The sequence below is a fragment of the Carettochelys insculpta genome, chromosome 20 (genome assembly GCF_033958435.1).
Source record: "Carettochelys insculpta isolate YL-2023 chromosome 20, ASM3395843v1, whole genome shotgun sequence".
Taxonomy (NCBI): Eukaryota; Metazoa; Chordata; order Testudines; family Carettochelyidae; genus Carettochelys; species Carettochelys insculpta.
The window spans coordinates 515,018-537,090 of NC_134156.1; the positions used below are offsets into that span (position 1 = coordinate 515,018).

At 44.4% G+C, this 22,073-nt stretch overlaps 1 protein-coding gene across 1 annotated transcript; it reads right to left on the reverse strand.

The window, feature by feature from the left end:
- Positions 1-7,413: 7,413 nt before the first annotated feature.
- Positions 7,414-22,072, reverse strand: SCO1 (synthesis of cytochrome C oxidase 1). Its single transcript, XM_075014280.1, has 7 exons — positions 21,942-22,072; positions 21,524-21,649; positions 20,132-20,222; positions 18,504-18,701; positions 14,367-14,459; positions 14,110-14,225; positions 7,414-11,811 (listed from the first exon to the last, which is right to left on the reverse strand). The coding sequence occupies exons 1-7, from the start codon at positions 22,020-22,022 to the stop codon at positions 11,680-11,682; spliced, it is 837 nt and encodes a 278-aa protein (XP_074870381.1). The 5' UTR covers positions 22,023-22,072; the 3' UTR covers positions 7,414-11,679.
- Position 22,073: the final 1 nt, after the last annotated feature.

Below are 22,073 nucleotides of genomic sequence, written 5' to 3' on the forward strand. Positions count from 1 at the left end.
ATTTTATGCCAGTGAAATCGATGGAATTACTCGTTCCATGAGCAATGGGATCAGGGTATGGTGCTTCCCAGATACAAGAATAAAACCATAATCCACTAAGAGCAGAAACTGGGCATCATTACTTCTTTTATCAGCATACACTAAAACACTCTGGAAAACAAAGCAGAACTTCTGAGGTTTCCAAGCAAACTGTGAGACCCTGGCCAGAATCCATACAGCTTTTGGTTTAGCTGGTATATTAATTATATTCTAAAAACATTCCCTGTGGGATTTGCAGTTTGCAAATGCTGCTGTCTGCCATGCTATCAGTATTAGTAGGGCATTCCTGGAGAGATTTCTGTGCCCTGCAACTCCCCTATGGAAAGTGCAAAGATGAATGCACAGCCTCAGATTGCAGCAGCATTTCTGCTTTCTCTGTCATATAAGAGCCACCAGAAATCTTGGCATCAGAAAAGCAGAAATTCTGGCATCGTGATCCTGCCAGCAAAACGTCTCATCCCTACACTCCTGCTAAGACACTGCTGGGCACTGGATGTGGAAGTGGTAAGAATGCATTTTTCATACTAAAAGGCTCTATTTATGCTGCTGAGATGTCTTGGGTCAGATTAAGTCTTACAAAATGTGCTTTTTGTATTCCATAAGGCAACAGACTGTTATGTCTGCTGCCAGAATACTATACAATCTGGTTAAGGAAAGTCCTTGGGGTCTGACTTAACATTTGAGCAGAGACCCATGCTAGTGGGTTGAAAGCGGGGCTGGAAACATTAACTGATTTCAGAGGACAATAAGTTGAGGCACATAACTAACAAGAGACTTAAGCTAATGAACCAACTGTCCTGGCTAAAGAGCAGTATGGGCCAGCCCTTGCTCTGACTCATGGCACATGAAAGCTAAGGTTTTTGAGACTAAATGTAATCCTGCTAAGCGTGTAGCTGTTGAACCCTTGCCTGTGTCACAGGTTCTGGGCATGAAGGAGACTGACAAGGCCTTCTTGGCTTCTTTTTCTGTCCTTGGCTCAGTGTTTTTCTTAGAAAGGCTCATGAACACTTTGCCTTTGGCCCCACTGCCAGGTGGGTGCAGGATTTTCATGTGAGTGACGTTGTCTGTTTCCAGTTATGTCATCTGAGGGGTTTTCTGCTGTGAACCATAGAATGAGAGAGAGTGAAATGGCAGGAAGGTCCAGAGGCAACTTGCTGAACAGAAGAAAAACAGGTAAACAACCCAGATAAGTGGGATTTTAGGAGCAGCAGTTTTTGATTATGCATCAGAGTTTTCTGGTTAATCAAACTTCTCCTACCTCTACAGTAAACTCTAGAGGAAGCTGTCTGGGCAACGAGTCCTAGCATAAGAGGATGAAGTTCCAAAGCGTCCTTTCAATCACAGGCCAGAACAGCTGATAAGCTCCAGTTACAGGACAGGTGAGTGAGAAGCCTATGGGTAGGAGAGGGAGTGCGGAGAGGGAGCAGGAGGAGGAGAAGAGGGACACTGAGGTGACAAGAAGCGAAGTAGGGTAGGGGTCTAATATTAGCAACAGCAAGTGCTGTCAACTGGCTTCTAGAAAAAGTGTGAGTAGGTGACATGTCCCTTCCCTGACACTCCATAGTGGGATGAAAAAATTTTGGTTGAGCTTTGGAGTCTCATTGTGGATGCTGCTAATGGATGATGTACTTGCACTGCAACTCGTCCCAGCCTTTAACATCCACTTGGCCACACTGAATCTTAGAGGGAAAATACCTGTGACACTACCCAGCCACTTCTGGAGTGCAAGGATACACTGGTCCCTACAGTGCCCTTTCTACAGTCTGCTTTTACAGTTTCAAGCAATGGGGCTCTCTCACTTCTTTGGAAAACTCATTTACAGCTTCATAGTTCACAATGGCAAGCGGGATCCTCTGGCATTCAGCTTCAAAGGTCGTTATTTAACTTCATATTACTATTTTCATTGTGTAACCAAAGAATTGCAGTGCCCAAGCAAGGGCACTTAATCATCCCTTTGCCAAGCTGCAGATTTCTCCTTTCCTCTGAATCAGCCCCTCTGGCGCTACATCTACACTAGCCCCTTCCTTTCAGAAGGGATATGGTAATGAGCCACATCAGCAGATGCTAATGAGGTGCTACCATGAATATGCAGTGCCTCATTAGCATAATACCAGCTGCACATGGTTTGAAAGCGCTGCTTTCAAATCACATGCTGCCTACGTAGACAGGGGCCTTTCAAAATGAACCCCCAGACTTTGAAAGCTACTTCTTCCTATTTGATTTTAAGAAGCAGGGGCTTTCAAAGTCTGGGGGGGTCCTTTTGAAAGGCCCCCATCTACATAGGCAGCGTGCGATTTGAAAGCTGCACTTTCAAACCACGTGCGGCTGATGTTATGCTAATAAGGTGCTGCATATTCATGGAAGTGCCTTATTAGCCTCTGCCAATGTGGCTTGCTACCATATAGCCTGGTTGTGCTCTGTTCTGAATTCCCTCTATGTTGTCATGATCTCTGTGGAAGATTGAGCCTAGTACTACTGAGTTTAATATTGCATTTGAGGCCACACCAAAACAGCACAGTGAAGGACCCATTGCCTCAGCCCCAGAAGGATGCTTCATAGACTCCCTTTCCAAAGTGAGAAGGAACCACTGTAACGATCTAGTCTGACTCCCTGCATGACACAGGCCATAGGCATTAAATTATTAGTTTTTGAATTAGAGCAGAACTTTTAGAAAAACATCCAAGTTTGATTTAAAAATTGCCTGTGCTGGAAATCCCCCAGAGCCTTGGTATGTTGCTTCAATGGTTCATTGCCCTCACTGTTAAAAAAGTGCATCCAGTTTCAATCAGTTTCAATCAGAATGTGTCTGGCTTCAGCCATTGGATCTTACGTTGTTGTCCGCTAGACTGAAGAGCCCTGTGCTGGGGCCCTCTTGCTCTTGTCTCTGGTCAGGCCCACAAACTGATGTGCAGTTTGTTTATAATGTGGGTTCTCACCCTCTTTGTACAATATACAACTATCTTCCAAGAGGCCACAGTAACCCCCATCTCCTGCAATAAGCAGGGAAGAGCAATCAGTCTCCATTTCTCTTTTCTGTTGCCTGCTTTCTGTCCTTTCTACTGTGTTTCTGTGCCTATATGCAGCTTCTGCCTGCTGGCATCATTCACCTCCCAGCACCACTCCACCCACCAATCTGATACAGCTCTGGTCCAGCAGGTCAGTTCTGCAGTGTTTGACTGAAGCTGCTGCGACCAGAGTGCAGGCTCAGCTGTTGTTGCCAAGTGTACCCAGTATTACTTGTACACTGATAAACTGGAGACAGTTTCAGAGAAGAGATACAGAAATGATTCAACGATTAGGGTTAAGGATAGACTCAAGGAGCTCTATCAGTTTAGCTAAGCAAGGAAGAGGTTAAAGGTTGACCTGATCACAGAAGCTACCTGAGGAACAAAAACTGGATAATGGAGATAAGCAAATAAGGAGCAATTTCTGAACAGTGGTGGTGATTAATCACAGTCAATTTGTAAATCAGAAATTAATTTAGGCCTGTGTTATACAGAAGGCCAGGTAAGGTGACAACAGTGGTCCCGTCAGGTCCTGTGCTCTATGAACACTATGACTTTGTGCTTTTCTGTGTGAAACACGGCCATGGGTGGTGGTCTTCCCAAACTGCCTCACTTGGCATCTTCATGCTGTTGCAGTGCAAGAGGCTGGGTTAGGCAGGATGAGGACTGTGCCATGCTACTTATCCTCCCAGTGCTGGGACTGGTGGCTCAGCCGGAGGAGGCTGCAGCTGTGCCACCCACCAGCTCCCCAGAGCTCCAAGGCTGCACTATCCCAGGCTGGGGGCCAGTGACCCCATTATATGTGGGGGTGGCTGAGCAGAGGCCAGAGGCCACAGTGGGGGCAGAGGATCGTCGGGGGCAGGGTTGGGGGTCCTTGTCTTCCAAAGCCCTGGGGTTAGCCACAACCCATGAGCATGGTAACACACTCGCCTTTCTTCTTCATGATCACATTGGAAACTTGTATCTAATTTGCTGCCTATCACCACTCTAGGCATCTCTCAGGTATTCCTCCTGACAGACTTCCTACCTCCCATTGGGTATGTGTCCTCCAAATTACTTCTGCCCACACACCCCAAATAAATTACTTTCATTTTGGCAGGCTCACTCTCATTTTATTAGTTTCTGCCCATGATTTTCCTCTAACTAGTGGCCTTGAATTGTTTGTTGCTCAGACACAAAATGAAAATTAGGAATTATGTGCTTTTACGTCTCTGATGACAAGAGAAAGCAGACATTCAGAAACCACCTTTGTTTCTAAAGACACCATTCACCTGAAGGCACAATGTGAATCTACATATCATGATCTAGGGGAAATCTGATAGCAGCCTTCAACTACCTGGAGTGGGGTTCCAAAAAGGATGGAGACAGGCCATTTTCAGCAGTGGCAGATGACAGAATGAGGAGCACTGGTCTCAAGTTGTGATGGGGGAAATATTTGATTTGGATATTAGGAAAAACTAGTAGCCCAGGAGGGTGGCGAGGCTCTGGAATGGGTTATCTAGAAGAGGTGGTAGAATTTGCTTTCCTAGATGTCTTTAAGTCCTGACTTGGCAAAGCCCGGGCTAGATAATTTAGTTAGCATTAGCCCAGTTTTTATTTCAGCAGAGGGTGAGACTAGATCATTGTTTCCCAAAGAGTATAACTGGTGGTACGAGAAAGGATTTCAAGGGGTATGCGGCAGAAAATAAAATACTAAAAATCAGGAGATAAGCACTGGGAGCAGGTATACTGAAAAGGCCAAAGCCCTGAATGGGGTATGCAGATATTAAGATTGGGCAACACTGGACTAGATGATTCACATGAGGTTTCTTCTGTCCCTAGTTGTCAAAGATTCTATGATTCCATGGTAATGGGAATAAAATAATGGGTCAGAATGACCGTACAGACAGAGAGCAAGATGTAGGCACTTTCTTAGACACAGGTGATCCCATGGGAAGAAGTTACCAAAGATTCCTGGATTCTATCCGTTACACACTTCTCCCTTCAACTTTGTCTGTTAGGAAAGATTCAGTAAGCACTGCTTATACTAAACAGCATTTACTCACACCACAATCCCTGTTGACTTCAAAGGGACCACTCACAAGTGTGAATGCTGCCAAAATGAGTAGGGACAGCAGACAAACCCCAAAGTCAAACTTCAACTGCTTGACAACCCTGCCTTTCTTTCATTCCTCTGTTCTTTCTTTTATCCGTAAGAGAGACTTCAACCTTCCAACACGCAGACTTGCTAAGGTACTAGCAGACCGTTAGAAAGTGTACAGAACACTGAATCATTGACTTTGGCTTTGTAGACTGGAAGCCTCTGAAGGAAAATGTCTTTCTGCAACCATAGGCTATTTTGCATAAATTCTCATTATTTTAATAAGAAATATACACTACTCTCACATTGGAGAATTTAAAAGCCGCTGTAGTGCAAATGGTACAGCAGCTTTGGGTGTAGCACATTAGCGACATCTATTTTAAACTTTCTCCTGGTGATGTTCCTTTATGGTCGGTATGGATCATTATGGCAGGATGAGTCCAGAAATAGTTGTTGATACAAAATGATTCTTGTCCTCCATGTATAGCAGCAAATCACAACCTGAGGAGAAATTAATTTTCCATTTCCCTTTCATTAACGTTTCACTTTGATTCTGATACTACAGCATGCTTATAAGATCCTCCATTCAGTGACATAACCAGCTCAGCACAGCAAAATACACAGGACTAGGGAGAATTTCCTAAAGGGACAATTAAGCATAAAATACCTTGACTTAGGTTTTTAGCTCAGATTAGATAAACTACAAAGTTCACAGTTTCATGTTTAAAATAAGAATGAAATTCTTCTAAAATAATCATTTTGGAAAACAGAAGCTAAATATTTCCAAACAGACTTCAAGATCATTTTAAAGAGAAGTCATATCTGTCAGTGAATCGACTCCAGACGACCACTAAAATGTTATCCAAAATTAACATGAATTAATTTGGCTCTAAATGTATTTCTTGAACTTTAATCAGTATCTTTTGCATTCAGCTAAACAAACATATCCCTGAAATGAGAACTATACGTGAACTTCATAATTTCTTTGTTTTTGCTGTTTCTTCCTCAGACCAAAACCAAATCTGTGCATCTCACGAGAATTTTTTTTCCTTTTCGATTCAAAGGAACAACAAAACAAAATTCATGTTAAATCTTTGGGAGAGAGCATGATGTGTGGGACTCACTCTGTTACAGAAGCCAACTTAAACAGACTCAGAAGCTCCTCAAATCATAGATCATCAAGGTTGGAAGAGACCTCAGGAGGTCATCTAGTCCCAACCCACTGCTCAAAGGAGGACCAAACCCAACTAAATCATTCCAGCCAGGACTTTGTCCAGGGGGGCCTTCAAAACCTCTCAAGATGGAGATTCCACAAGATATGCCCCGCAGACCAGCTAGTGTGTTTACCGTACATTTAAAGGTGTGCTTCATAGAAAATACCCATATAGTTAAAGCTAAACAAGACTCACATCGTTTTTTCTTATATGAGTTCAGTAGCAATTCCACAAATTTCACAGCTACAGATGAAAACTAAATGTGATATAATTTCAAGGTCTAGAAAACATTACTTACAAAAAGAAGCAAAAGCAATGTAAACCATTTATTTTACAAAAGAGAAGATTACGCATTGACTATAAATAACTACATAGGAAGATCATCTCTGACACTAGCGGGACCTTTAATCTATCAGACTAAGGTATAATCCAGTAATGAGAAGCTAAAGTCTCCAATGTGCACACTGTAAATGAAATGTAGCAGCCTCTCTTCACTAAAGCAATTTTATATTTTTGCCTTACAAACAGTCTTCAGAGCAAATGCCCGATGCTAGTCCCATGAAACAATCCTTCTGGTCACCCTGCATGTCTTCCTGTCACAATTACCCACCTCCTCCTCCCCACCCCTCACTGCTTCTCACTTTTACCTGCATCTACCTTCCTGTCCCCCAATTTCCTGTCACTGTTACCTGCAGCCTCCCTGCCATCCCCCACCTTCCCATCACCAATACCTGGCTCCCCTCTCCTCTCTCTCAATGCCCACCTGTTATTGTTAGTTTCCCTATCTCCTAAGCCTTTTTTAGGACAGGGGAGTTTGTTTGTATACACTTAGTGCTGTGGGATCCCAATTCTTATTGGCCTTTGGTGTCCTTCTGCAATACAGTAACAATTGTTCAAGTGAAAAAATAACTATTACCACCAGAGCACTACTGTGTTAGTTCAGATTGAGTAAGTAGGTCCAAACTGTAAAAGGTGGTAACATGACCCTGTTACTGTCCAACATTAAATGAGTTGAAACAAGGTTTGAGGTTCTCTCTACAGGGACCTCAGCCTGCTAAGAACTATGACAAACACATTAGGAAGCATCTTTTTAATTGTTTATCAATGATACACAAAAGGAAGGGAAAGACTTCAACAACAGCACTTGTTGTCTTTCAGTATAGCTGGAGAGAGGTTTTAAACGGGGAAGAAAACCCATAATGTTGGTTGACAGTTTCTTAGGTGGCATCAAATATAATAATTGTTCTTCTGGGGGAAAAGCTACTGAATGAGAACAGACAGGTGGGAGTGTTTATTAAAGCCTAACCAATTGCCTAGAACAAGGGGGCCCAGTGGGGGGCTTGAAATTTCATAAGGGGGCACAAGCACGATCAGCTACTGGGTCTCAGGTTCATCCATCTAATTAAAATATTGAAATATGTTACTGTTTTTATGTATGTGCATTCATACGTATATACCAATTAATAAAGTTTTTACATTACATACTTATTTTCTCACGTGGGCCGAAAGGGATTTCTTTTCATATGAACACAACCAAAATTTCTGTTGGCTTGGATTACATTAGCCAGGTTGGGGGAAAGAGGGCTGTGAACTGCAGGGATGAAAAATGAGACGAGACATAACAATTCTGCTCACCCCGATCTCTGCACTGTGGTAAGAGTATTATCTAGAGCAGTGCTTTTCAGATTTTTTTTGACGCCAGGACCAGATTGCTGCCATCCCAGATTGCATAAGGGAGATCTCAAAGACGAGTACTAGCCCATAGCCCAGTCACTGAGAAACACTGCTCTAGACCTCCTCTTAAAAACTGCCAGTGATGGTGACTACACAAAGCCCCACCAAACAGGCCCACCCCCAACTCTGCACATGGCCCACCAAGGTCCCTTCTATTTTGGTGCTTTCTGGGTCAGCTGTCTCCAATACTGAGGCAGCTTTTCTGCCTTTGAAATGGATGGACAGTTCTGTGATCATATGGAAGACAGCATCAATAGAGTCCTCATGATATTCTGCACTGACAGTGGGGGTCATTCCTTTGACTCCAAAGGGATTACGCCCGACTTACATTGTTGGAAGTGAGAGCATAACCAGGCCTGTTGCTAATTTACACCACACTTTAGCTGAGAAAGGAACTGTTAACTTGCACCTCGTACTGAGATAAGAATAGACTGCCATTTTAAGGCATGACACAGTTGCCAACATCTTGACATCATGGTACATTTCAGTGTGATACAGGAGATAATCTGGCCCTTGAGGAATGTCTTCTATGTTTATTAGGGGAACAGTGTAACTCACACAAGCAACCACGAGTCAGCTCAAGAGTCTTGTAAGGGACAATTATTTTTAGCCCTCAAGCAAAGCCTTTGCAGAGACTGAGAACACTGGCCAGATACTCCTCTGAGCGCAGCGAGCGGCTGCATCACTGGCCAGCCATTTCAAAGCATGCCCCCTACAATCTACTACAGGCCCAACGTCCCTCAACCTTTTTCAGAAGTAGTATGGCTAGTCAGTTATTCCCCATTTGTGCATTCAATTGTTTATTTTTAAGTGTAACTCCTTCCACTTTTCTTTATTGAATCTGATCCTGCAGAGAAAGCACAAAACAAAAATCTGACTACTACACATATGGGTGTGTGCACACCTAGAATGGGACTGACACAAGGAGGCACTCAAAGTAAATCTCCTGTCCAGTTCTCATTAGCAATATCAGTCTGAATTCAGTCAGTGTCTACAAACAGATCCTAGGACTGATCCAAGATTTAAAGCATGAGACTGCCTTTGGAAATCTCTTCACCTCCAATATTACGAATGGCACCCTCTACTAGACCTGCCACCATACCTCAACAGCTGAGAATGAAGGCTAAACTCTACAAGACACAAACACACACAATTCAAACTGAGCCAAGCATATTCTTGGTGAACACTTAAAACAGGACAAAAAAAAATCTTCTTTAATCTGTCTATCTGGCATTTCAGAGGCAGAAAAGAGTGCCACAAGAATCTTCTTACATTGGAATACACCCTTTTGACAACAATCTGTTGTCAGATCTGAAATTCCTTTCTGACGTGCAACTTGTTGTAAACAAAGTAACCTTTTAATTGTTCCCCAAAACTGCTGGAGAAAAAGTAGGCCTCGGGTGCACATTACCATTTCCTAAAGCTTTGTAATGGCACCTCTATTTTCCAAGCTTAGTTTTCATCCAGTTATACAGGTTTATTGAAAGATGGAAAAACAAAACAAAAACATATATTAACCACAGCAGCTTCCCCACAGATCAGAAAATTAGCCATCTTCCTAGGCCCAGTACAAGAAGTACATAGAAACATAGAAATGTAGAGCTGAAAGATCTCAAAAATCAAATTTTGTCCTGCATGGTTGGGCAGGACCAATAATACCTTTAGACCAGGGTCGGGAACATTATTTGGGTTGTAGGCCACTCAGTTTCCCTGGGCTGCCATTCCCCCAGCCACAGAGCTGCTTCTCCCTCCCAAGACAGATCCATCCTGCAGCTTGCCTGGATCAGACCTGTGAGGTTCGGGTTGTCTGGGTGGGTTCAGCCAAATAGAATCCAAGTAAAGGGCTCAGTGCGAGGGAACCCATGTATGGGATAAAAGGTTTCTGGGTGCAAGCAGCTGAGTGGGATGTCTGGATCCACAAAGGCTCCTGGGAGGGTGTTTTGGGTGCAGAAGTAATGGGACTCCATAGGGAATCCAGGTGATAGTAAATGGCCCTCAGAGACAGGTGCCTGGGTATAGGGGCTTGGTGTGTGGGTGTGTATAAGTTAACCAATGTGGAGTTTGATGTGGGGGGGCAAGAGCATCTGGCTAGGGTTTAGTAGGGTGAGGAACTGGGTGTGGCGGGCTCAGCAGAGGGGTTCAAGAGGGTAAGCTTACCAGGGTGAGGGTTCAGTGGGCCTACTTAATGTGGGAGAACTAGCTGCTGCAAAAAGGATGCTAAGCTGCCAGTCTCCTGCTTGCCCTTGTGATTCTCCTCCCCCTGCCTCTTCCTCCACCCTCTCACCCATCCTGCCCTTATCCATCTTCCTTCCTTCCACCTTCATCTTCCTCCCACCTCCTACCCTACTCCCTCACCCTTCATACCTAGTAACCGTATAAGACAGCTCTAGATGGCCAAGCTAAGAGGAAAACCTCTCTACCATGGATGTGCCAGAGTGACAAGCAACACACTGAATAGTAACAGAGAGGTAGCTATGTTAGTCTGTATTCTAATAAAACAAACCAGAAGTGATGTAGTACTTTAAAGACTAACAAAATAATTTGCTAGGTGATGAGACCTACTTCCCCAGATCCTTTACTACCTATAAGGCTGCACTGAGCACCTCTCACAAAGACTATTCACATGCCCATGTAAATATGGATTTTACCCTACCCAAAGCAACTTTCAAGACAGTGTGAGAAACCACTGGATTCTCTACTCTCAGTGTGCAGCACCAGATATAAGTGACACTCTGCTCGCTCTGAAGGCAGTATTCAGATTTGCTAGCTGCTGGCAAGTCCACAGAAATCAACTGCACGCAATGTAAGAATAATTCCTTTATTTTACAGTCAGAGCATTGCATACATTTTACCTGATCAACAGCCCTATGTATGCAAACCAGGACACACAAACGAATCCCTGATCACTCCTCCACTCCATTATTCAGTGCTTCAAAACTGTCAGACTAAAGCTGCAGAAGACTGATTACACCAGGAGAAAACCCACCCACAACTCAAGCTACTTGATTACTAGTGAGAGTAACACCGTTCTAAATCATTGAAAAAAATCTTGCTTACAAGTGATGCCTCATCCCCTGGCTGAAGCCAAACGATACTCAGTCACTGTACAGGGCTGGTCCTACAATTGGAAGAGGACATGCCTTCAGCGCCCTTCACCTTCCAGTAAGCCACAGGCTAGGACTGCTATTAAAGCTCATTACCTGCGCAAGAGATAAAGGCACTGCAGACAAGAAAAGGGGGAAGAGCCCTTTGGTATGCCAAGTCTTCAACATAATCAGAGAACAGCCTTCCCTGAAGAGAACAGTTCTTACTTATCTCTGGCCAAAAGGTCTTGAATGAGTGCGTAACTGATGCAAAGGTACCTTCACCAACAAAAAAAGTTATGTAAAAATTTTAAGAGTCCCAAACTAATTGCTGCCATTAATGCCAGATGGGAAGGGTTATGTACAGATTTCTGATAAAGCAGCTACATTTCACAGAAATCAACATAATATACCTTCTTATTTGGAGAGGAAATGTGATATAAGGGCATGTTGTTAAAAGCTCATTGCAGCTGTAAGCTTGCCTTACAGTTGGACTTTGCAACATCCTTTGCAGCTTTTAAATTTTAGCTGGGTTTATGCTGTCTCATGTGTGAAGCGATAGAAGAGGCAATTTCAGAATTCTTCTTGTTCTGGCCATAGTAGTCCATGAAGTCTCCATCTGGCCCAATGAGGTACATAATAATCGTGTGATCCACCTGTAAGACAGCAGGGAGCAAATTGGTGGTGCAGGTTCTGAGTGCCATTCAGGAAGACAAAGGTTAGTGCTCTCATTAGCCTTTCAATACGATTATCTGTACCTGAAGAATTACGACAAAGAAGAGACTCTAGTTACAGATTAGAAATAGGCCAAATAGGAGGAAATTCTAGAACAGGGAAACTTTAACACCAGATTACAAAGGGACACATGTGAATTGAAATTTATTTTCGAGTTTGATACCTATCACCTTGGACTCAAAGATATCAATCACTTTATGCAGTACAAGAACAATTTCCCCACCTTTGATATTCATAGTGACCACAGGCATTCCATTTAACTAATTAATATGACACTTGCAGAGGCTTCTTTTCTTGCCCCTTCCCCTCCCGTTCCTTCCTTTGGCCCTATCTAGCTACTTTGTCAGTTATTTATTTATTTATTTATATTGCTTTTAAATTCCCATCATCTCAGTTATCAGTATTCTCCAGATGTGAACAAGTGGGTCTATCCTACAAAAGCTCATCACCTAATAAATAATACTGTTAGCCTTTAAAGGTGCAACAGGACTGCTTTTTGTGTGTTTTGTGAAGATACAGACTAACACAGCTATCTCTCTGAAGCTGTAAACAGAGTGAAGAAACACCGCAAGTAGGGGAGCCTTGCAGAAGCTGCAGGCAGCTTCCCTCTGTTCCAGTCTTCAAGCATAATAAGCGGAGAGGACAAGATGGGATGAAAAGATGAGACCTGACCTGTTTTCCCATAACTTTTCCCTCCTTAACTCTTCTGATGCCTGGATTAAGTGCCTGTCAGCCTAACATCTCTGACCTCCCACTGTGCTACAACCCTGGCTCCTGCAGTGAGACAGGTACTCAGGAGAGAGAGTTTCAGCTTATGTAACTCAAAAGGTTAGGATGATGGGGAGGCTCCAGTAACTCAAACTCAACACTCAGAGCAGACAGCAAGGGCAATAATGTTACTGAAAACAGAGAGCTATGGAGTGAGTGAGTATGGAGGTGTGTAAAGGGACAGACATGTGTGCCTTGATATGAGGCTCCCTCTGCTGGCTATACGGTGCTAGCAAAGATTTAAAATGTGCTATTGCAATTTAAGGTGTAAATGATTTAGACTAGGTTTTCCAGGGGATGGTGACGGAAGTCCTGAGGTAAGTCGGGAAGTGGACTACCAAGAGGAAACAAAAGGGGAAGCCTCCTGATTCATGCTCAGAAAGTAGGGCAATCGGCTAGTTATCTTAGGTGCCAAGACACAAACATGAAAAGCCTAGGAAACAAACAGGATGAACTTGAAGTTTTTCACTTTCCGCACTACTTCCACATCTGAAGAAGTGGGTTGCCTCACCGGGGCTCCAGGCAGGGAGCGCCAGTGGCTGCCACTTCACCATATTCATGAAATTCAACATTCGCGAGGGTTCTCAACACCCAACTCTCACAAATGTTGCAACCCTATTGTACAGTAGTGCACAGACAATCCAGGAAGTTTTTGGAGAGTGCTGAGGACAATTTCTTGGTGGCAAGTGCTGGAGGAACCAACCAGAGGTCATATTCCTTTTCACCATCTGCCTACAAACAGGGAAGAACTTGTAGGAGAAGTAAAAGTAGGTGGCAACCTGGACAGCGGTGACCATGAGATGGTTGAGCTCAGGATCCTGGCTAAGGGAAGAAAGGAGAGCAGCAGAACAAAGACTCTGAGCTTCAGAAAAGCAGACTGTCTCTGTCAGGGAGCTGATGGCAGGATTCCCTGAGAGAATAAATATGAGGCAGAAAGGAATCCAGGAAAGCTGGCTGTATTTTAAAGAATCTTTATTGAGTGTGCAGGAACAGATCATCCCAATGTTCAGAAAGGACGTAAGAGAATGATAGAGCCGAAGCATGAGGCCTGGTGTAAGGCAGGAGGCATGAATCAAAGAGAGCAAGAGTTATGCTATGAAAAACAGACAGGCTATATCAAATGCAGAGTTTTGCTTAAAAGTAAGTGTCCAAGACATGACGTCAAGACCAGTACAGTGGCAACCACGGGCCATTTATGGGTTTTAATTTTCTGTGTAGACGTACCCATTACCTGTGTTTATACTGTACTCAGCACAATGGTAACTTGGTCCCAATTTAGGTCGCTGAGGCTAACCCCTCTAATTTAAACATTTAGTTGCAGCAATAAATATAAGCAAGCATTTATGTAGGATATTAAATTCGATTACCAGAATTCTCTCTTTGTACTATAAAATCTGTGAAGGAATGTATGAATAATAAAGCACTTGGGCACAGGCCCTGCTTTTACTCACTATGTAATCATTGTCTTCATCCTTGGGGCCTGAGCTGTAATATACACGATAGGCTCTTGCCACCTGCTCAATCTGCTCTTTGGTACCAGTCAGTCCAATCAGTTTGGGAGAAAACTCTAAACAGAAATGCAATACATCAGCCATACTAAATTTCCGCCACCCAGAACCAGCTTTGGGAGAGCCGAGCCATCTTTTAAGTCACAAAAGAAACAATGAGGACAGAACAGATACACAATGCAAGGAAAAGGCAATGGTACCTTTAACATATCTGGCAATGGCTTCTCTGTTGTCCCTCTCTGGGTCAATTGTAATGAAGAGTGGAGTGACATCTGGTAGAGATGGGATCTTGTCTGCCATCACAAAGATTAAGAATTAATATTGCTCTCAGCAGGCCCAATGCCACAGCTTGTCTCCCATACAGTGAGGGTTTTGACAAACTCAAATACACATCGTCAAAGCCCAGAAGACCCTTTTTGGCACAGATTGAAATGCTGAATGATACTGGGAAGGTTAAAGGACTTTTTTAAAGGACATGGACATGGAACAAGTGCAATGAGATAAAACGGAGTTTTCCAAATTTTGGTGTCTGCTCTGGCAGCCCCTGCTCTTCACATGGAGGCCCTGCACCTCAGGTCAGTTGAAATGCAAAGAATTCAGGGTGTACCCAAGACCAGGCAGCTGGAAAAAAAACCAAACTAAGCACTCCTCCCTGTTGAAAGGAGATGAAATGCAAAATACAGGATCACCTATCCTGTGCACCACACTTTTCAGTGACCAATGCCACACCACTGAGATCATGGAAGGTTCCTGGAACAGCAGCAGAATAAATAGCAAAACCTACTTTCTGCTGCTGCATTGCACATTCCTAGAGGACGAAAAGTTATCTGCCTCTCCTCATTCTCCTTAATGTATTAGGTTTACTTCTGGGAAAACTGGAAAACCTGTCACCAATAAAACCTATATCCCACTTGATCCATAGGCCATCTTTCAACTATTGTCATTGTCACAAGAGCTGGACTTATCTTTCTGCCTTCTTCCTTCCCCCCACTGCTTCGACCAGAGCACTTTAATTTCTTCCCTGCTAGGAAAGCCTACTGTCTGCTGGCAGTTACCCTCCCACGTTTTTTTCCTTTACTCAAGGTACTGCTGGACAGCCCATACCTCCTTCCTCAAGAAACAGATGTGGACCTCTCTCAATCTTCCATCTACAATCACACCCTAGGGTATCAAAGCTCTCCCTCTCTTTCTGTTACCCAGAACAGATTTAGCTGCCCTTTAACTAACAGGTAGCCTTGGTTTGCAGTCACTCCAAGGTTTCATTTACAAGTAAACTCTCTTCTAACAGGACCATGCCACATTCCAAAGAGTAGTGCCAAGTACAAAAATTAAAGGAACCCAACAATGACTCACCATATGAGTCCTTCCCCAAGATCAAAGCAAGAGGCGCAGTTTGACTTGGGCTGCTATAATTTTGCATCTATTTTGATATGATGCAGAGAAAGCACCTAAAAAAGTTGGACATTTTCACATACATTAAGCAGCAGGTCCCACTGCCGTTTAGTAAGCTGAGAGAAACATGAGAGTAGTGGCTCCCAAAATGTGTTCAGTGGAACACTGGTGTTCCATGAAGAAATTCTGATGCTAGCGATATTTTTCCTTCTAAAAATATTAAATATGAAATTGTGTATCAAAAATACTAAGGCATTTGAATAGTACTTAGATTGTAGGTACATTAATATTTATAATGAATTAACAATAGTATAGTAGTTGCTATATGACTCAAAACAAAACAATCAGAGTCAATTTGGATTGTTTTGGCATGAGTCGTGTTCAGAGAAATCACCTGATGCTACACCTAATATGAGGATCCAACTCTTCAGCATCATTCCTAATATTAAGCAGATTTGTGATCAAAAGATACAAAAACAATCTTCCCATTTATAAAAACTGTTAAACTTTATTTTCCAATAGTTTTCTATAGAAACAAACTTATAAAACGACAAAATTTGAAGAAATTTTCCATACCTAAATTGTTTTGCATTTCTTTTTTATAAAAATGATTTTTAAGCTGTACGGAAGGACAGTCCTTTTTTGAATAATATTGTTCTTTCTATTTTTGTACAGAAGAAAACCACAAATCACCTTTCCTTCAGCTGTTATATTGATGTTTTGTTTTGGGTTTGTACTTAATTTTTACAGTTAATTATAGGGTTGCTAAACATCCTCCTATCAGTAGTAGGCATCCTTCAGTCTGCATAGACTATGGATCGCGCCCTTTAAAGTTTCAATTGAGGACTTCATTTACAGCGTCTATTGTGACTATAAAGACCCACACGAGAGTGACAGTCCTTGCTGCATCTCTTGCAGATGTAGTGGGTGTCTGGCAAGTCCTTATTGTGCTTTCTGTGCGCTCACTTCTCCTCTGCTAGCTGTCTGATCTTCAACTCGCCCTTCTGAAGGCCCTTGTGTAACCCCTGCCTCCATCTGCTGCGGTCGTCTGCTAGTTCTTCCCAACTGTCCAGCTCAATGTCTACCTCTCTGAGGTCTCTCTTGCAGACATCTTTGTAACGCAACTGGGGGCGTCCGGGAGGTCTTTTGCCAGAGGCTAGCTCACCATACAGGATGTCTTTTGGAATCCTTCCATCATTCATCCTGTGGATGTGGCCAAGCCAGCGGAGTCGACGCTGCCTGAGGAGGGTGTGCATGGTTGGGATTCCAGCTTGCTCGAGGACGGAGGTGTTGGTCACTCTGTCCTTCCATGATATTCCGAGGATGCGCCTGAGGCAGCGCAAGTGGAAGACGTTCAGCCTCTTTTCCTGGCGGGCATACAGGGTCCAAGTCTAGCTGCCATCAAGGACGGTGCTGAGGATGCAGGCTCTGTACACTTGCATTTTAGTGTGAGTGTACAGCTTGTTGTTATTCCACACTCTCTTGCTGAGTTTGGACAGAGTTGTGGCCGCTTTTCCGATCCTCCTATTTAGCTCAGTGTCCAACGACAGGGTGTCAGTGGTGGTGGATCCGAGGTAAACGAACTCGTGGACGACCTCTAACGTATAGTTGTCAGTGCTGATTGATGGGGATTCAGCAACATCCTGACCGAGTACGTTTGTCTTCTTTAGGCTGATGGTAAGCCCAAAGTCCTTGCACGCATTGGAGAACTGATCCAGCAGTTTTTGAAGCTGGTCTTCTGTGAGAGACACTACAGCAGCATCATCTGCGAACAGCATGTCTCTGATGAGGACTTCTCGCACCTTAGACTTAACTTTCAGCCTTGCAAGGTCAAACAGTTTCCCATCAGATCTTGTGTGCAGCAAGATGCCCTCTGTTGAAAATCCAAAGGCATGCTTCAGGAGGAGTGCGAAGAAGATCCCGAACAATGTCGGAGCAAGCACGCATCCTTGTTTGACGCCGCTCCTGATTCTGAAAGCATCTGATAATGCGCTGTCATATTGGATGGTTCCTCTCATGTCTTCGTGGAACGACTGGATCATCTTGAGTAACCGTGGAGGACAGCCTATCTTGTGGAGCAGTTTGAACAGACCATCCCTGCTGACCAAGTCAAAGGCCGTGGTCAGGTTGAAGGCTATGTAGAGTGGCTCTCTCTGCTCCCTGCACTTCTCCTGCAGCTGCCTTAGAGAGAATGCCAGGTCTATGGTAGACCTCTCTGTGCGGAATCCGCACTGTGATTCGGGGTACACCGTCTCAGCAATCTTCTGGAGTCTGCCAAGGATGACACGAGCGAACAGTTTACTAGTGACGCTTAGGAGGGAGATTCCACAGTAGTTGTTGCAGTTGCTTCTGTCTCCTTTGTTCTTGTACAACGTTACAATGTTAGCATTGCGCATATCCTGTGGAACCTCACCCTCTTTCCAGCACAGGCACAGTAGCTCATGTAGGGGTTCCAGGAGTGTGTCCGCGGCACATTTGATTACCTCTGGTGGTATACCATCCTGACCAGGGGCCTTTCCTGCTGCAATGCTGTCGATGGCTCTCTTCTATCAGGACATCAGTTCATTCAGAAGATTTTCTCTTATTCTTGGTAAAATGAAAGACAGCTAAAAAAAACTAAACTCTTAAATCAATTTTTAAGCATTACGTATGGCAGTTTTTCAATATGAAACCCTCCACTCCCTTCTCCCCTTCCAGCCAGTAGGTATGTATTCCTTCATATATTCCAAGCTCAAATATTGTCCATGGCCAAATTAGTTTGAGAAATGCTGCACTAGAGTATTTCATTACATGAAATGCTGTTTGTTTGTTTTTTTAAAACATAGAGCAATTTGCTGAAAAAAATCCATTTTTTGAGTAATACTGCTCTCAATCAATATAAATGTGCTGTTCTGTAACAATGATAACCTCCTGCTACATAGAGTTAGGATTCTAACTGGATTTACCAATTTCATCCACTGCTAGAATCATTTTCTCCAGTTCCTCTGGACAGATATCAGGACAGTGTGTGAAGCCAAAATAGATTAACACCCATTCGCCCAGGAAGTCCTTGTTGGTCTTGGGCTGTCCCTGGTGATCCACAAGTGAGAAAGGGCCTCCAAGCAATGCCTTCCCAACAGCTCGCTTCTTCTCCTTCTCCAGCTCTGAAACAAGGGAGCAATGGAAGGGTTACTACCATGTACGCCACACACAAGAGAAGAAAGGATCTCAAAAACCAAAGACAGTTTGAGTCACAAGGCTTTCAAAGACAACCATTGGCTTAGTATGTCAACAGTAATGTAACACCTCTAATTTCAAAGCCCACAGTGAAACATGACAACATGGAAAAGACAACTTTTTAGAAAACAAATATTTGTGACATTTTTCATAGAAACTACGTCCTATCGTGCTCCAACAGTGGTTTATAATCATCAAGATGGCCTTGACCTCACATGCTGAAGTTAGGAAATATGAATTGGGATGGGAAATTTGCAGTTAAGGAGTCAGCATCTTTTAGAGATGGAAGGAAACTGCTGATCTACCAGTCTAACTGGTTATGAATATCAAAACAAAAAGAAAAGAACTAAGTAAGTTTTCACAGCACATTAAATAGTATGTGGTTAAAAAAGGCACACTAAGGTGCAATACAAATTTTAAATTAGAAGTAGCAAGAAGATGATAAATTAAAACAAATGCAGGAAAGAAATAAAATACTGAATAAACTGAAAACAGCTAAGAATATAAAATATGTAAGTACATATATATGTACATACAAGGTAAAAATACAGACTGACACACAAAGAGCATATGACCCTGAATTCAACAGCTAAAGGAAAAGGGTAATAAAACTAAGTGGCTACCGTTACACTACAGCACCCTTAACAGAAGTTAGTCAGGAGAGATTTACCAATAAAACTTCTGCTTACAGAGTGTGACCGCGCGCGCGCGCGCGCGCACGCACCAACTGGGAGAATGCTCAGCTCTGTTGACAAAACAGCTGGACTGCCCATCTGCTCTCTTGACAAAGCAGGCACCCCCAAAGCACAGCAGACAGGGCTGCCCATTGTTGTGGATGCACTGTCTGTCGAGAGAAGTCCCCCCAGAGCAGACACACAGCTTTTTTGTTAACAGAATCTGTCAACAGCAGCGTCTTGTCTCAAAGCTTTGAGGCAGAACACTGCCGGCAAAATGCTTTGTTTTGTCCAGATACTGTCAACAAAATGTATTTTGTGTGTGCACCACACTCCACAAGATTGTAGACAAAACTGGGATTTTGCCAGAAAAACTTGCTAGTGTAACCATAGCCATTGAGTAAAACAGGCAGAACAGAAGAAGACAATCTGCAAAAAAACCCCTTGTTTTGCATCTTATTTCCATGTATATTTAAACCAGAAGTTCTTTTGGGCAGGGAGCTGTCATCTCGTATGTTCATGAAGTATCTAGCAGGCTGCCCACGCACTCTGTCTCAATTGCCACCCTTCAGAACCACAGTTCCATCTTGCGGCCATACTAGTTCTGTTTTCATTTGCATGGATATAAAGACTTGGATGGGGAATTGCTAAAATTTGGGGATGATAATGTGACATGTACATACGTTCTTCCTTTTTCTTCCTGAAGTATTTCATTCCTGCCAGCAAAGCTCCACCAATCGCAAATGTGATCGCCAAAGACTTCCAGGAAACTGGCTACTAGGAAAAAGATTCCATAAAAAATTAATTTCACCATTTTCAACTAAGTGTTGTTGTTTTTTTGTTTTAAACAGGCAAAGATGCCAGTATGGTTTCATGAAATAAACACCCAGCTCTTACTGAAAGACAGAATACCAACAGGTGAGATTAATCAAAATCCTATTTAAGAAACAACCAGCAAAAACCAAATCCCTCTACTCATACAAATACAGCCACTACACAGACATAGGAAGCCAGTTATGCGGCCCAGATCTGTAGTGTTATATGTGCCTGAAGTTCAGGGATTGTTTTCTCTCTAGCCCCCAAGCAATTTAAAACATACTGTGGGCACCCACTGCCAGCACAGTGAGGCTAGGGTGGCTTCCTGTGGCTCACTCACCTCCCTGAAGCTCCAGGGAGCGTGTGCCTCCATGTGCTTCCCCCAGAGGGCAGAAGGCAGGTTGGGGGATGCAGCGTGCAGGCAGACGGGGGACATGGGCCGCAGCATGTGGGGTTCCTCACCTCACAGAAACCACTGCCTGAGGGGAGTTTGCCCCAGGTAAGTGCGGCACCCCTTCCCGCCACACTTTCTTGCACTCCCCCACTCCTGCCCAGAGTCTACACCCTCTCTCCCCCATCCCTTTCTGTACCCAAACTCCCTTCCACAGCCTGCCCCCAGAACCCGACCCCAATTCAGGTCAGAGTCTGCACTCCTCACATCAGGGTTCAGCAACCTTCTGGGGCAGAATGCTGAAATCTAACCTCTTGACTTGAATGTACAGTCGAAATACTGATGATACTTTTTAAAGTCATCCATAGTCCTACTTACTACAGCTTCATTAATAAACAAATGAAGATGCAGAGCTTTACCATTTAGGTGGTGGTTGGTAGCATTAGCTGATCTTTTGTAACCCGCAGATGGCATGGCTTTGAGCAAGCTCCAAGCTGTATGGGGGAAGATCAGGGCTGAGCTCCTGGCTTGCATGCCACTCTTGGCACCCATGATGGGGTTGCTGACCCCTGCCTCACACCCTTCTGCAGCCCACACCTTTCCTGTCACCAAATCCCCAGCCAAGGGCCTGTACCATGCACCCAAAGCCCCTTCCAGAGCCTTAGGCACGTGGGTGGAAGTGACTTAAGCTCCTGAGCACCAACACTTCCATAAACCTATTACCCCAAGGAAGAAATTCCAGCTCTGGCAGCCACAGAGGGACTTTGCCACCCTCCTTTCCCTCTTCACCAGGCCAGGTCACGTGGGAGACATAGGCCTTAGCCATCAAGCCCTGCTAGAACTGACGTTAAGGACCGGGCCTCCTTACCCCGGGCTTCGAGGGGCCCGTCTTCGCTGCATCTCTGGGAGATGTGGTAGCCAGGTGGGCAGTCAGGACTAAGGCAGGGGGCAGCTCCCGGCGCGGTGAGCGGCGAGCCACGCTGACAGCGAGCTCCTACAAGGACAAGAGAGGACTGGGTTAAAGCGTCAGGCGTACTCGGGTCCGGCCTGGCCCTGGAGCCGCCAGCCGGGAAGGGTGAGGCGCAGGCCGGCGGAGGGACGCGAGGCTGGGAGAGCTGGGTGTGCGGACGGGCTGTGGGGAGACTGAGAAGGAGGAGACTGAAGGCGGCGGAGCACAGGCTCAGACCGGCCGCGACAAGGCAGATGCGGGGCGGGCCGGTGAGAGGTCGGGACTTTGGCCGCGGACTACTCCTCAGCCCGCTCTCGACGCCGGAAGTGCCTCTCACCGGGCCCCTCCACGCGCCGCAGCGTCCCGGAGCCCGGAGTCGTTGCGCCCAGAGGAGGGAGAAGCGCCCAGCTCCCACCATCCTGCAGCCGCCACAGCCGAGCACGCGGCGCTTCCGCCCGGCTCCCTCGCT

Excerpts from the sequence above, each read along its gene's own strand:
- SCO1 (XM_075014280.1), bottom strand. The coding sequence starts at position 22,022 with ATGGTGGGAGCTGGGCGCTTCTCCCTCCTCTGGGCGCAACGACTCCGG. Across the intron at positions 21,650-21,941 it reads GCGGCGCGTGGAGGGGCCCG|GAGCTCGCTGTCAGCGTGGC; the intron begins GTGAGAGGCACT and ends TTGTCCTTGTAG. Across the intron at positions 18,702-20,131 it reads CAGGAAGAAAAAGGAAGAAC|AGCTGGAGAAGGAGAAGAAG; the intron begins GTATGTACATGT and ends CCCTTGTTTCAG.